Source organism: Chenopodium quinoa, unplaced genomic scaffold (assembly GCF_001683475.1).
Source record: "Chenopodium quinoa cultivar QQ74 unplaced genomic scaffold, ASM168347v1, whole genome shotgun sequence".
Taxonomy (NCBI): Eukaryota; Viridiplantae; Streptophyta; class Magnoliopsida; order Caryophyllales; family Amaranthaceae; genus Chenopodium; species Chenopodium quinoa.
The window spans coordinates 2,959,543-2,974,218 of NW_018745448.1; the positions used below are offsets into that span (position 1 = coordinate 2,959,543).

General features: G+C 33.5%; 1 protein-coding gene and 1 pseudogene across 1 annotated transcript; both read left to right on the forward strand.

Moving 5' to 3' along the window:
• The first annotated feature begins 1,530 nt into the window (after nucleotides 1-1,530).
• Nucleotides 1,531-2,584, forward strand: LOC110713589 (annotated as a pseudogene).
• A 6,098-nt stretch (nucleotides 2,585-8,682) lies between these two features.
• LOC110713591 (probable rhamnogalacturonate lyase B) lies at nucleotides 8,683-14,527 on the forward strand. Its single transcript, XM_021892039.1, has 16 exons — nucleotides 8,683-8,717; nucleotides 8,935-9,016; nucleotides 9,505-9,626; nucleotides 9,720-9,767; nucleotides 10,847-10,960; nucleotides 11,624-11,740; nucleotides 11,832-11,967; nucleotides 12,148-12,321; nucleotides 12,418-12,576; nucleotides 12,661-12,767; nucleotides 12,853-12,943; nucleotides 13,043-13,184; nucleotides 13,317-13,476; nucleotides 13,797-13,913; nucleotides 14,000-14,126; nucleotides 14,231-14,527. The coding sequence occupies exons 1-16, from the start codon at nucleotides 8,683-8,685 to the stop codon at nucleotides 14,465-14,467; spliced, it is 1,968 nt and encodes a 655-aa protein (XP_021747731.1). The 3' UTR covers nucleotides 14,468-14,527.
• The last annotated feature ends 149 nt before the right edge of the window (nucleotides 14,528-14,676 follow it).

Sequence of the window (14,676 nt, forward strand, 5' to 3'; positions counted from 1 at the left end):
AGAAGATCCTTGTAGCTTGTCTACTTGCACTGAAGTAGCATTATCGGAGGGATGAAGAAATAAGGGATTCACCATATCTGGGAAAGATAATCTACTGCCACCAACCATTGATAAAAGAAGGAGAAAAGAGAAGGAGAGATTGAGATGATGAGGAGATCAGAAATAAGGAAGGAATAACAGAATAATTTCAGAATAATTTTAGCAATCAGAAAATTAATATTCCAACACTGTATTGAGATGCTCTGATACCATGATGAGTGAAATAAATCTAATATGATTAGCTCAATACAGAGGAATTATTAGAGAGAAAAATTAGAGAGAGAGAAGAGAGATATTTTGATTGCTTAAGGAAAACAGTTACAACCTTATCTCCTTAATACATGCACTAAGGAGTAATACAAGCTAGCTGGCAGGAATCAAAACATTCATGCACCCAAAATAACAGAAAGCTAAATGACGAAAAGGAATAACAGAATAATGACAGCTCATTGGATTCTCTAACAAATCCAATTATTTGGTGTAATTATCCTTAATACCTTATAATGAGAATAATGAGAAGGAATCTTGACCTTATTTTATTAATCCAATGGATGTGGTTGATCTATAAAAGTTTTTATTGTATGTGCATATTTTTGTAACTAAATGCGCATATTTGTTTTTGAGAAAATGTTTATATTCCTGTAATCATATATTCATATGTACATATTTTCTATAATCAATGTGCATGAATTTCGAAATAAATGTGCATAATTATAAAGCTGAAGGTGTATATATTTTAATTGGTTTACATCAATAGGTAAACTTCATATTGCAATTCTTGCAAAGAAGATTAGACTTGGGAGTCGTGACTACTGGACACAAAATCTTTAAATAACAAGCTAATTAATACTCATTAATCTATATTTCTTATTATTATTTGGCAGGAAGTTTCACTTCTATCCTTCCTTTAATCCCACCCAAATTTTCACCTCCTTTGCTGCAGGTTGCCATTGTTGTTTAGAGAGAGAAAGCTTGAGAAAAACCCATTGTTATTACATTTAGAGAGATTAATATCAATGACAACAATATTATGAATTAAAAAATGAGAAGAACTTGTTGTTATTTATGATGATTGCAATTGTATTACTGTGAGAATGTAAATGGTGGTATTGTTAAATATAGGATAAATATTGTGCATATCTTTTGTAGTCAACGTATATATATAGTTGCCTTGTATTTAGCCTTATAGCTAGCCTAGTATCAAGCCTTTTGTTAAGGCATTACGTTGTATTTATTGACGTTTGATGAATGGCAATATTCAAGGAAAATATTCTCAAACACTTTCATGGTATCAGTTAGCCTAGGGTACGATCATCTCTCTTCCGCTGCACCCTAAGCATCTCTATTTTCCGCAATTCCGCCACTCCTCCTCTTCTTCTTCTCTCTCTCTCTCTCTTACTCTTCTCGGCATCATCTACGGGGGATTCAAAATCCTTCCACCCGGCTCTTGCTGTTACTAATATTAAGAGTAATATTCCCATCACCCTTGAGATGGAAAATGATCAATACTCTACATGGGCGGAATTATTCAAGGTTCACGCAAAATCTCACAAGGTTCTTCACCATATCATTTCTCTACGGCGCAACCTTCTCCTTCTACGGCCGCGGAAAAGGAATTGTGGTCCACCTTGGATGCCACGGTTGTCTCGTGGATTTATTCTACAATTTCTCGTGATTTGTTGAACACCATTATTTAGCCCGCTTCTACGGCAATGGAAGCTTGGGATAGATTGCGTGACATATTCCAAGATAATGAACATTCTCGTGCCGTGGCTTTGGAACAAGAATTCTCCACCACTTCTATGGAGAATTTCCCAAATGTTTCATCGTATTGTCAGCGTCTCAAGTCCCTTGCGGATCAATTGAAGAATGTTGGGGCTCCGGTGTCCGATAGTAGAATGGTTTTACAATTGGTTGGAGGTCTTACTCGCCCATACCGTGGTGTGGGTACGTTGATTCGTCAAAGTAGTCCTCTGCCTTCTTTTTATAAGGCTCGTTCCATGCTTACCTTAGAAGAATCCGGTTTAGCGAAGGAAACGGCCACTGAGTCAGCTATGGTGGCCTCAAGTGATGGTGGTCCAAGCCATGGGGAAAAATCCGGTCACAACAAGGGTAAACAAAATTCTGGTCGGCGTGGTAACTCCGGCGGCCGGAAAAATACGGGTTCAGGTGGTGGCCGAAACTCCTCCGGTAACAAGGGCGGTGGTGGTGGTCAGCAGAACCAAGCCGGCAACCAAGGTCCACCGCAGCAGCAGTCTGGCAGTAGGGTCAGGGTCAGCCTCTATTTTTTCCATGAGGATGGTACAATCAGGGATGGCCCGTTCCCCCTTGCCCTTACCCAACACAAGGGTGGGCCAGGCCCAATGCTCCACAACTGCGCCAGCCAGGCCTTCTTGGCCCAAGACCACAGCAAGCTTATGTGCAGCAAGCTGGGCCGTCAACTCCAAATGGGCAGTATGGGCAGTCCGGATCTTTTACTCCCACTGATATCGAGGCCGCAATGTACACAATGTCCCTTCAACAACCCGACCCTCGTGGTACATAGATACCGGTGCAACATCTCATATGACGTCCTCTACCGGTAACCTCTCGTCTTATTTTAATTTGAGCAATCATCCAAATAATACTATTGTTGTTGGTAATGGTCATTCTATTCCAATTCTTGGCTATGGTCATACTACTTTTCCCTCCCCATGTCAATCCCTATCCCTCAAAAATGTCCTTCATGCTCCAAAACTGATAAAGAATCTTATTTCTGTTAGAAAGTTTACTAAAGATAATTCTGTGTCATTCGAGTTTGATCCTTTTGGGTTTTCTGTGAAGGAATTTCGGACGAGGAGGCCAATCATGAGATGTGAGAGTCAAGGAGACCTTTATCCCATTTCCCCTTCTATCAACAATCAAGCTTCCTCTTTTGCTGCTATTTCTCCTAAATTATGGCATGACCGCTTGGGTTATCCCGGGGCACCTGTCTTAGATTTACTTAGGAAGAATAAAGGAAATGATTGTAATAAAGTTTCTAGTTCAAGTATTTGTAGTTCTTGTGTTTTTGGGAAACATGTTAGGTTGCCATTTGTTTCTTCTTCTTCGAGTACTACTATGCCTTTTGATATTTTACATAGTGATCTTTGGACATCTCCTATTTTGAGTTCTGCGGGACATCGATATTATGTGCTTTTTCTTGATGATTTTTCTAAATATTTATGGACTTTTCCATTGGGTAGAAAATCTGATGTTTATGATATTTTCTTAGCCTTTAAAGCCCATATATCAACCCAATTTGAACGTAATATCAAAAATGTGCAATGTGATAATGGCAGGGAATTTGATAATAATTCTTTTTGGGATTTCTGTAAAAATCATGGCATGTCGTTTCGTTTATCATGTCCTCACACATCTTCTCAAAATGGGAAGGCCGAACGTAAAATTCGGTCTATTAACAATGTCACTCGTACTCTATTAGCTCATGCTTCTCTTCCTCCATCATTTTGGCATCATGCTCTTCAAATGGCCACCTATCTCCTTAATGTTCTCCCTAGTAAATTGTTGCATAATAAATCTCCTATTGAAGTCCTATACAAAAGGGTTCCCTCTTATGATCATCTTCGGGTTTTTGGGTGTTTGTGCTATCCTCTTTTTCCTTCCACTACTATTAATAAGTTGCAACCAAGGTCATCTTCTTGTGTGTTTCTTGGGTACCCCACTAACCACCGTGGTTATAAATGTTATGATATGTCAACTAACAAAATCATAATTTGTCGCCATGTTTTATTTGATGAGCATACTTTCCCTTTTGCTAATGTGCATACTCCAAATTCACATATGATTTTCTTGATGACGGATTTTCTTCATATGTGATCCAATATATGCAACAATCCTCTTCTTCTCCTGAGCCCAACTCACCTATTGGGCCTCTTCATTCCCCAGCCCAGCAGGTAACTCCTACTCCCTCTCCACGCATCACCGTGGACCAGCAGCCCACGTGCTCTCAAATGCCACCTACCCAACCGAATTCTCCACAAATGCCTTCCCCAACTAGGCCCATTCCTTCATCAAGCCCATTTTCTACCTCACCTCAACCCCAAACACGTACTGCTCCCATCATTTCACATTCTTCGCCAATTTCTGCTTCCCAATCTAGAGTTGTCACACGAAGCCAACATGGGATTTAAAAACCAAATCCGAAGTATGCTAACTTACATACTACGGTTGAGATGTCTTCTTTACCTAGAAATCCCATTGACGCTTTACGTGATCCGAATTGGAAAATGGCCATGGATGATGAATTTGATGCTCTTATTAAAAATAAGACGTGGGATTTGGTGTCCCGTCCTCCGCAAGCTAATGTGATTCGGTCTCTGTGGATTTTTACTCATAAAGTCAAATCTAATGGTGTGTTTGAGAGGCATAAATCCCGTCTTGTAGGTGATGGTAAAACACAACAGGTTGGCATTGATTGTGGTGAGACATTTAGTCCGGTCGTCAAGCCGGCAACGATCCGCACAGTTCTGAGTCTTTCACTATCCAAGGCATGGCCAATTCATCAGTTGGACGTTAAAAATGCTTTTCTTCATGGTGAGTTACAGGAAACTATTTATATGCATCAACCTTTGGGTTACAGGGATCGTGACCATCCAGATTATGTTTGCCTATTGCGTAAGTCATTATACGGACTTAAGCAAGCCCCCCGAGCTTGGTATAAGCGTTTTGCAGATTATGTCTTATCTATTGGGTTTACTAACAGCACAATGGATAATTCACTATTTATTTATCATAAGGGGAATGATATGGCATACATTTTATTATATGTTGATGATATAATTCTCACTGCCTCTTCTGATAGTCACCGGTGTTCTATTATGGATCATCTTGCCTCTGAGTTTGCTATGAAGGATCTCGATCCTTTGAATTATTTTCTGGGTATTGCTGTCACCCGAAATAAGGGAGGTATGTTTTTGTCTCAATGGAAATATGCCGAAGAGATAATTGAGCGAGCAGGGATGTCTTCGTGTAAACCATCCCCTACTCCGGTTGATACGAAGCCTAAGGTGAGTGCTACAGCTAGTACTATTTTTGACAATCCCACTCTATATCGGAGTCTTGCAGGGGCTCTACAATACCTTATTTTTACCAGGCCGGATATTTCTTATGCTGTTCAACAGGTCTGTTTTCATATGCATGATCCCAGAGTTGATCATATGACGGCTTTGAAAAGAATTATTCGGTATGTTAAGGGTACATTGGAGTACGACCTCCATTTATATCCATCTTCATTTTCTACTCTGATCTCATATACAGATGCAGATTGGGGTGGGTGCCCTGACACTCGGCGTTCTACTTCTGGTTATTGTGTATTTTTGGGTGACAATTTGGTTTCTTGGTCGTCCAAACGGCAACCAACATTGTCGAAATCAAGTTCAGAGGCAGAATATCGTGGGGTGGCAAATGTTGTTTCCGAGTCTTGTTGGCTTAGGAATCTTCTCTTGGAGTTACATTGTTCGATTAAAAAGGCTACACTTGTTTATTGTGACAATGTAAGTGCTATTTATTTATCAGGAAATCCAGTTCAGCATCAACGGACAAAGCATATAGAAATGGATATTCATTTTGTCCCGGAAAAAGTTGCTCGGGGTGAGGTTCGAGTGCTTCACGTGCCTTCCCGACATCAAATAGCTGACATCTTCACTAAGGGTCTTCCTCTGGTATTATTTGAAGATTTTAGGGACAGTCTCAGTGTCCGTGGCCCTCCCACTTCGACTGTGGGGGTGTGTTAAATATAGGATAAATATTGTGCATATCTTTTGTAGTCAACGTATATATATAGTTGCCTTGTATTTAGCCTTATAGCTAGCCTAGTATCAAGCCTTCTGTTAAGGCATTACATTGTATTTATTGACGTTTGATGAATGGCAATATTCAAGGAAAATATTCTCAAACACTTTCAGGTATCGTGATTCGTGAAGTAAAGGTAGATCGCTGACGAAGATGACATCACCATTATAGAGTTTATATTTGTGAAGAAGTCGTTCGATTGAATTGTAGAGTTGCAGGAAATTAAACAGAGGAAGAAGTAGAAAGATTATAGTAGCGTGAAAAAGATAGATTTTTTAGCCGTTGGATTGTTTTATACCAAGGGTCTCGATTGCTTCTTATTCTTCCTATTTTAAGGTCCTTCTCATTGGATCCTAACTATATATATATGAGGCGGGTACGAAATAGGGCTGGGATGGATGTGAGGTGGGAATGAGGCGGGTACGAAATAGAGCTGGGATGGGGGTACAATATAAAATTCACCCCTATCCCATCACCTATAGGCTATGGTGGGTATGATTTTTATCCCATGGGGCAAGGCTGCGGGGATGGGGTGGGTCTCCTCCTTCACCCACCCCACGAACATCCCTTATCATAAAGATCTAAAATCAAGATGTTAAAATTTAAAATCGTATAATCATAAAAACTAAACATCAAATCAAAAATACAACTTAAAGGGAATTGAACCAAAGTTGCAGTATATAAGGATCACTGCTATAAGTATCAAGGTTATTTATTTATTTATTTATTTTTTGAATAAAGAAGAATCAAAGCTATGAGTTGATTATGTTTGGCAATGAAATAGATATGAAAGCTGAAAATACTCAAGTAGCGTGGATTGTGACGAGGACAAACATGAGCGTAAACAATCATTTCAGCTTAGAATAATGAAGGAAAATATAGAAATCATGAGCACAAGAAAAACAAAAAAATAAAATAAAAATAAATAAATAAATAAAGCAATGATAGGCCCTATTCAGTTCACCTTAAATAATAAATAATATTTAGTAAAATTAATGTCAGTTCGGTAAATATTATTTTAGTTCAGGAAAAATAATTTCAGTTTAGTAAAATTCAGTAAATGTATAGAAGAAATAAAATAGAGATTCAGTAAAAATAATTTCTATTCAGCAAAAATAATTTCTGTTCAATAAAATTAATTTCAATTTTGTAAAAATAATTTAAATTCAGCAAAATTAATTTAATTCAAGTAAAAATAAGTTTAATTCAACAAAAATAAGGTGAAGTAAATAGGACCTTAAATCAATTAATCTTAGATAAAACTTTTTAAATCAATAATGGTTTGGACTTTCCAAAATTACTCATTATTTCCTATTCCGTCTTATTTAGCTCCACAATACCAATTAGATAGATTCCTTGCCTCAATATTTTATACGAGTAGAAATAATATAAAAATATCTTAATTACTTTCTACTTGATCATTAACACAAACTAACAAGATAGAATTTTTATAAATTTCATAAACTAAAGTGGTATTCTATTAGGATTGGGAAACACCATAATACGAATTATGTTATACGAGTACTATAAATATCTAATAAGAAGTATTACATACATAAAAAATTCAAGAAATTAACACAATTTACACAAGTATATAAATTTATACATCAAGCCCTTTATACTTTAGTCATCACTAGCCTTTTCTTCAACGTAAACACCTTTGAGGTACGTGTATGTCCCCTCTACTGTTGATTTTTTTTCCCTTGACATTGTTCATATCTTTTAACTTAAAATATGAAGATCATAACTTTTGTGAAAAAAGTAAAGAACATTCTCAATCATATAATTTGTATAATACTTAGATGAAAGTTTTTTATGATCATCGATCAATAAATAAGAGTTTTTATTTTAATTTTATTTTTGATACTTGAGGAATATCAAATAAGACGGACAAATTATTTTGTTTTATACCAAAAAAAAACAATTATAATCACCAAAAATAGAGCTAGAAAATACGTGTATAAACATGGTAAATTGTGGTGAATGTCTTGATTAGCATTGTCAAGTTGTGGAAGTGTATAAAGTATGAACTCATCTCTATAAAACCTAGCCTAATTAACGTATAGATTATTAAGTTATTATCAACCCTATTTCATTAAAAAAAAAAAAAAATTCAGTTAGGGTTCCTCATGCATGTACAATACCTAAAAATTTGTGAAAGTTAAATCTAACTAAAAAATCACACGATAACTAAATCCAGCTTAAATAGTAGTTTGCAATAAAATTAAAAATACTCTAAGATCTTAAGATAAAATTTCAATTTTCGTCCTAAGTTGTGTAGCTATATGCCAATATACGAAGTATAGGATTATTTGGCTACATACCTTGTACACTTTTTAATTTTTTCTATTTTTTTTTTCTCTGTAGTTAATACAATTGTAAGATAACTAAAATCATATTATAGCAAAAGTCGTAAGGTAGAAGCTCTATCTTTAAAGAGAAAACATATTTACAATTAGACTTTTTTATTTTTATTTTAATAAATTACGGAATTTATCCCTAGAGACTAAGATTTTAAAAGTAAAATCTCACAATTTTGATTTTTTCTTTGTTGGTAAATAAATTTGAATCCTTTTATATTCATTTTATTTTCTTTCTTTTCTTTACTATTTATACGTATTACGTAATTGGTGAGGGTTGAAAAATTATGTACAACATTTGAGCTTTAAACAACAAATTAAAAAAAAAATGAAGTTATTACTGGTGTTTATTTGTCAGTAACTTTTTAAATTTTTTTTTTTGGTGTATCAGAATTAATATTTTGTAATGGAGCTTCGAAAGAATACGACCATTTTTTTCATATTTCTTTTAATGGTGCTTGGAAATGCCAATGCAAGAACACTTCGGTACGTTACTTTGTTTATTTTCATGATAATAATAATTGTTGAGCTTAATTGTCACTGCACGTGTCCAAAAAAAATTGTCTAAAAATTTGTTTTATTTGGACCTCGTGGCAAGCCTGAATATCTATATTGAAAAAAAAAATCTTTACATAATTTTACCTACATTATTCTACCTCTTCAATTAGCAATTTTTACTGATGTTTCTTATTATTTAATGCAGTGATATGCCGAAGAAAATCAATGATAATAGAGGAACAAAAGACGTTGCCAAACCCGTTGCATTAAGCATCAATGAACAATATGTACGTCATAATATCTATATCTATTCTTTTTTTTTCGTCTTTGGTCAACTAATCAACAATATGTACGTTAAAACTATTTTAATTTTTATGTTTTTACTATTTTTTACGCCAAAAAATAAAAAATAAAGATAAAAAAGAGACAAATAACATAGTAATACTTAATTTCAAATATAAACTTTTGCATGTATTATAAATATTCATTTACTTCACCTTATTTTTGCTGAACTAAAATAAATTTTACTTAATCGAAATTATTTTTGCTGAATTTAAATTATTTTTACTCATCTAAATTTAATTTTGCTGAACTAAAATTAATTTTGCTGAACTAAAATTATTTTTACTGATTTTCTACTATATTTCTTCTTTATAATTGCTGAATTTTATTGAATTGAAATTATTTTTATTGAATTGAACTTATTTTTAATGAAGTGAATTTATTTTTATATTACATTAATGTGTATTCTAATTTAATATTGTTATTGATTTAGGCTATTATGAATAACGGAATTGTAGAAGTAACTCTAACAATCCCGGAAGGCCACATGGCTGGAATTCAGTACGGTGGAATGGAAAATGTACTGGATTCTAGTCGCAAAGTAAGCAGTAGAGGGTGAGTTTAATTTTCGCAAATAATTTTCATTAATATTGTAATTTCATAATTTTCATAATTTTTAATTATATTGGAATTTGATATATATTTCAGGTATTGGGATATTTTTTGGACAATGAAAGATTTCAACGGAGAGGATTGGTAAGCTTAACTACACTAATAATTGATTAACTTATTATTTTCACAATAATATATATATTTTTTTTCATTTATGCAAAATCACAGTTTTGAAATAATATATTTTTAAGATGAAATATTACGATTGTTGAGTAGACAACGGAATAAATTTAATGATGTAGAGATTGAATAGTATAAATTAATAGATTTAAAGTCAAGATAAATAGTAGAAAGAAAATGGACCCAAGATACCAACGAGTACTTGAAAGGTTGAGTGGTACAAGCATAATCGTAAAGGAGTATTACAAAATAAGAATAATGGAGTAGAGAAGGTAGATAATTTATAAGGAGGGTAGATAGAGAGAAAGACTGGTGTATAGATATGACTTCTTGTGTTTATGTCTTGGTTGAATGCCCATGATCAATATTTATGGTTGAAGATGGAGCTTGGAAGAAATGTCCGGAAAATTCCAAAGCTTTCTTCATAATACAAGTAGTTATAATATTCTAGAATGCTCACAAGTCATATTTCTAATTGCTTCCAATGTCAAGAATTCTTTAGAATATTTAAATAGATAATTTTAGAGAAAACATAAACAAATACATATTAACCTTTGTTTGATTTTTCAAAAATTTTAAGAATATACATAAATACTCCACCAAATAATTTTTAGTACACAAAATTTCATATACTCGTATTTAGAGGTGCTTTTGAGAATGTAGGAGCATAGGCAAAAAAAAAAACAAAAAAATAAAAACAACGTAGGAGCTCTTTCATACAAGCATTATATTGATATGTTATTCCCTACATTCCATGATTTTTTAATTTTGAATATTAATTTTTCTATATATTCATCAATTGATAAAATAATTATAGAAAAAATTATTTTGAGTAACCAACCCAAAAATATTTTACATATTATTATTCAAATTTCATTTATATATAATTGAAAAATGTAATAAAAAAAGGTTGATGATTTAGTAGGTTAGAAAGTCAAAACAATGCATGATTATACAACGAAGGTATGGAGTAGTGTATATGATGTGCTTAGCTATAACAAAAGATTTACAAATCAAATTCTCATAATTATTTGATGATGCAGGTTACATATGGAAAATTTCAAAGTAATAACGCAAGATGACGATAAAGTAGAACTTTCGTTTTCAACACAATGGAATGGAGGTCAAAATTCAATTCCAATCAATATAGACAAGAGGTATACGGATTAATGCTTATAAAAAAATAAAAAAAAATAATAAAAAAAAAAACAAGAAATTGTTTGTTTTTGGTTTCGTAATTTTGAACTTTAAACTTATCAAATGTATAATTGATAACTAAAAACTAAGGTTTTTTCACCATATACCCTTGAGTTTTTTTTTTTATTTTTTTATTTTATTTTTTTATTTTTTATTTTTTTATTCCATAAGCGGAATTTGGTTAATTATGCTTTAAAACCTCTTTAGATCTCTCTCCCATCCCTAAAACCACTCCTCTTTTTTCGCCAACCCTTGAAACCACTCCAAATCTCCACAATCATATTAATATGATTGAGTTTGAGGATGATAAAGGAAATTTGGGTTTTTTTAGGGTGGGAAAAAGGAATGTGGGTGATTTTGGAGATAGAGAAATGTATTTTGGGTGGTTTGAGTCATAATTAACTCTAATGGCTGATGAATTTAACAATCGTTAGTCATCAAGGGTGTGAAGTGTATTTTTGTGAAAACTCGAGGTATATAATGAATTTAAAAAAAATTCAGGGGTATATAGTGAATAAGCAAAGGATATATGGTGAAAAAACTGTAAGAACTACTCTATGTGGTTTCCAAAAATTGACAAAGTATTAGCAAGACTAATTATGTGTAATACTCGGATATTGTAGATTTGTAATGCTTCGAGGGTCATCCGGCTTATACAATTATGTCGTCTTAGATCATGATCAAAGTTTTCCCGCTACAAAACTTTCTCAAATAAGAGTAGCCTACAAACTTCCAGACAAGTAAGAAGATTAAATTTATTTTCTTAATCACTAATTTAAACAAGTAATTTGTTGCATTCTCCCTAATCACAATTATATTTTTTGGTTATAGGTTCAATTACATGGTTATTTCAGACGACATACAAAAATTCATGCCAATGGAACAAGATTACAAGAATGGTCAACCTCTTGCTTACAGAGAAGCCATTATGTGGACAAATAGTTCTGATCCAACGTCAAAAACTGCGGTATATATACTGTTGTTGGTATATACAATATACAAATTTTTATACAACCTCCATTAATTGTTGTGTGCAACTTTGGGGTATTATTTATGATAAAAAAATTCCAAAGTTGCATATAACACTTAACGGAGGTAGTATGATTTTGAGAATTATGGTTAATTAATATCTTATCTAATTAATCAGGTCGAGGACAAATATCAGTACTCACAAGACATGAAAGATCAACAAGTACATGGATGGATATCCTCTGGCGAATTTCCGGTTGGATTTTGGCTCATCAAAGCGAGTACTGAGTTTTATTCAGCTGGTCCTTTCAAGCAAGAGCTTACTTCTCATATGGGTCCAATTAGCCTTATTGTATGAACACAAATCTTTCTACGTAATAACGAACAAAAATACAAAGTTTATGATATTATTAACTTGGGTTATTAACTAATTGTTGATTATTTTCAGGACTTTTTCAGTGGACATTATGCTGGCCAAAATTTCCTATTATCAGTTCAGGATGGAGAACGTTGGCAAAAGGTTATCGGCCCTTATTTTGTTTACTTGAACAAAGCATCTACCTTGAATGATCCTTTTGCACAACTTTGGAGCGATGCAAAACAACAGGTAATACAAAAAGTTCCTAAAACTTTATAATTCGCATTTATGAGTAATTTATGGAAAAATTTCCTAACAAAATTTATGCATCAGTTGCAAAAAGAAATTGAGAAATGGCCCTATGAATTTCCATCCTCCGATATATATGCAAAAGCTAATCAACGAGGATCTGTTGGAGGTCAATTGCTCATTCGTGATAGGTAAGTAATGTTTTTGTTGTCACTTTCTTCTAAAATCATACTCCGTACTTAGTATAGGCTAACTTATCATCATATATGGTTGTAGATATTTGAGTAATGAATTGATACCAGCAAGTTCTGCTTGGGTGGGATTAGCCGCGCCTGGTGAAGAGGGTTCATGGCAAACGGAAACAAAGGTAAGAAAAATCGAAACACCATTGTTCTTTACTGTGTAATGTGTGTATTACTCTGATCTTTTTCATTTAATGAACTTCTTTTGGATGATGATATAACAGGGCTATCAGTTTTGGACTAAGGCGGATAATGATGGAAATTTTATTATTAAAGGAGTTCATGAAGGGGAATACAGTCTCTTTGCATGGGTTCCTGGTTTCTTAGGAGAATATAAACATAATTCAAACATTTTAGTTCATCCAGGTTTGATTTCTTCCTACACTAAGTCTGTATTTGTATTACTATTGTATGATCAAAACTTAAGCTCGAGTTTAATAAGTTCATAACAAACCTACAACAGAATGTTTATTATTGATTTGTTATGTTAATGTATAGGCGAACAAATCAATTTGAACGAGGTTGTGTATGAGCCACCACGAAATGGACCAACGCTTTGGGAAATAGGGATACCTGATCGTACAGCAGCAGAGTTTTTTGTGCCTGACCCAAGTCCTGAATACATAAATCCTGCTCTCCTCAGCAATGAGAAGAATAAGTATATATAACATCTACTAATATTGGAGAAAATCCAAGTTTATCAATATGATAAACAAAATTTGTTTATCAAATGGCAAAATTGTAAATAAATCAACAACTTTTTAGTAAATTTGGGTCCCACTATTGTTGATATATTTACGAAAATGCCATGATGACTGGGCATTTATGTTGTTTTATTTATCATTTTGCCATTTGATAAACAAATTTTGTTTATCAAATTGATTAACTGGGGCTTCCTCCTAATATTGCTTATACTATCATGCTAGATACTTTTAAAATAGTTGTACTAATTTTAAAGTGAAATTTAAACAATAACAGGTACAGACAATATGGTTTATGGGACAGATACATCGATCTATACCCCGACAATGACCTGGTTTACACGGTTGGTGTTAGCAATTATACAAAAGATTGGTTCTTTGCTCATGTACAAAGGTAATAATCTTGTACTTTTGCACGTTATTAATGTTTAATTAAGAATTTACGGGTGTGGCAATCTTGATTCATATATTACAATACAGGCGAACAGAGAATAAGGATTTACAACCAGCAACATGGCAGATTCAATTCCCACTTAACAATGTAAACCCTTATGGCAGTTATACATTAAGAATATCATTAGCATCAGCAAGTGCTGCTCAACTTCGAGTAAGTATGATTAGTCTGACAGTCCTCAGACATAACAAGTAAAGGAATGAATGATATTTTCTATGGAATGTTGTGTTTGATGTTGTGATCATTTGAATTTGCAGGTTCGATTCAATGTTGATCCTACATCCAGACCACACTTTACAACACGAAAGATGGGACTTGATAACGCCATTGCAAGGCATGGAATTCACGGCTTGTATTGGCAGCTCAGCTTTGATGTATCAGGCACATTGCTTCAGAATGGAATGAACACACTATACCTCACCCAATCGATTGCTAGTAGTCCTTTCTGTGGTGTTATGTATGATTATTTACGTTTAGAGGGTCCTAGTTCTTAGTTTAGTACAAAGTTTTGTGTATAAATAACGTTGATTTTATTTTCGCAGAGCCATCATTATTTGAACTCCTTTGTATAATGATAAATATATTTATTATACACACAATTAATTTACACAGTATCATTTTTACAGAGAAATTATGAATTTCTTCTGTTTTCATGTACGTTCACAATAAAGCTGAATCTAGGAAACATATATGATTTTTGAAA

Coding starts and splice junctions, on each gene's coding strand:
- LOC110713591 (XM_021892039.1), top strand. CDS start 8,683: ATGGTGCTTGGAAATGCCAATGCAAGAACACTTCG. Junction 8,718..8,934: donor GCCAATGCAAGAACACTTCG/GTACGTTACTTT, acceptor TATTTAATGCAG/TGATATGCCGAAGAAAATCA. Junction 11,741..11,831: donor GCCTACAAACTTCCAGACAA/GTAAGAAGATTA, acceptor TTTTGGTTATAG/GTTCAATTACATGGTTATTT.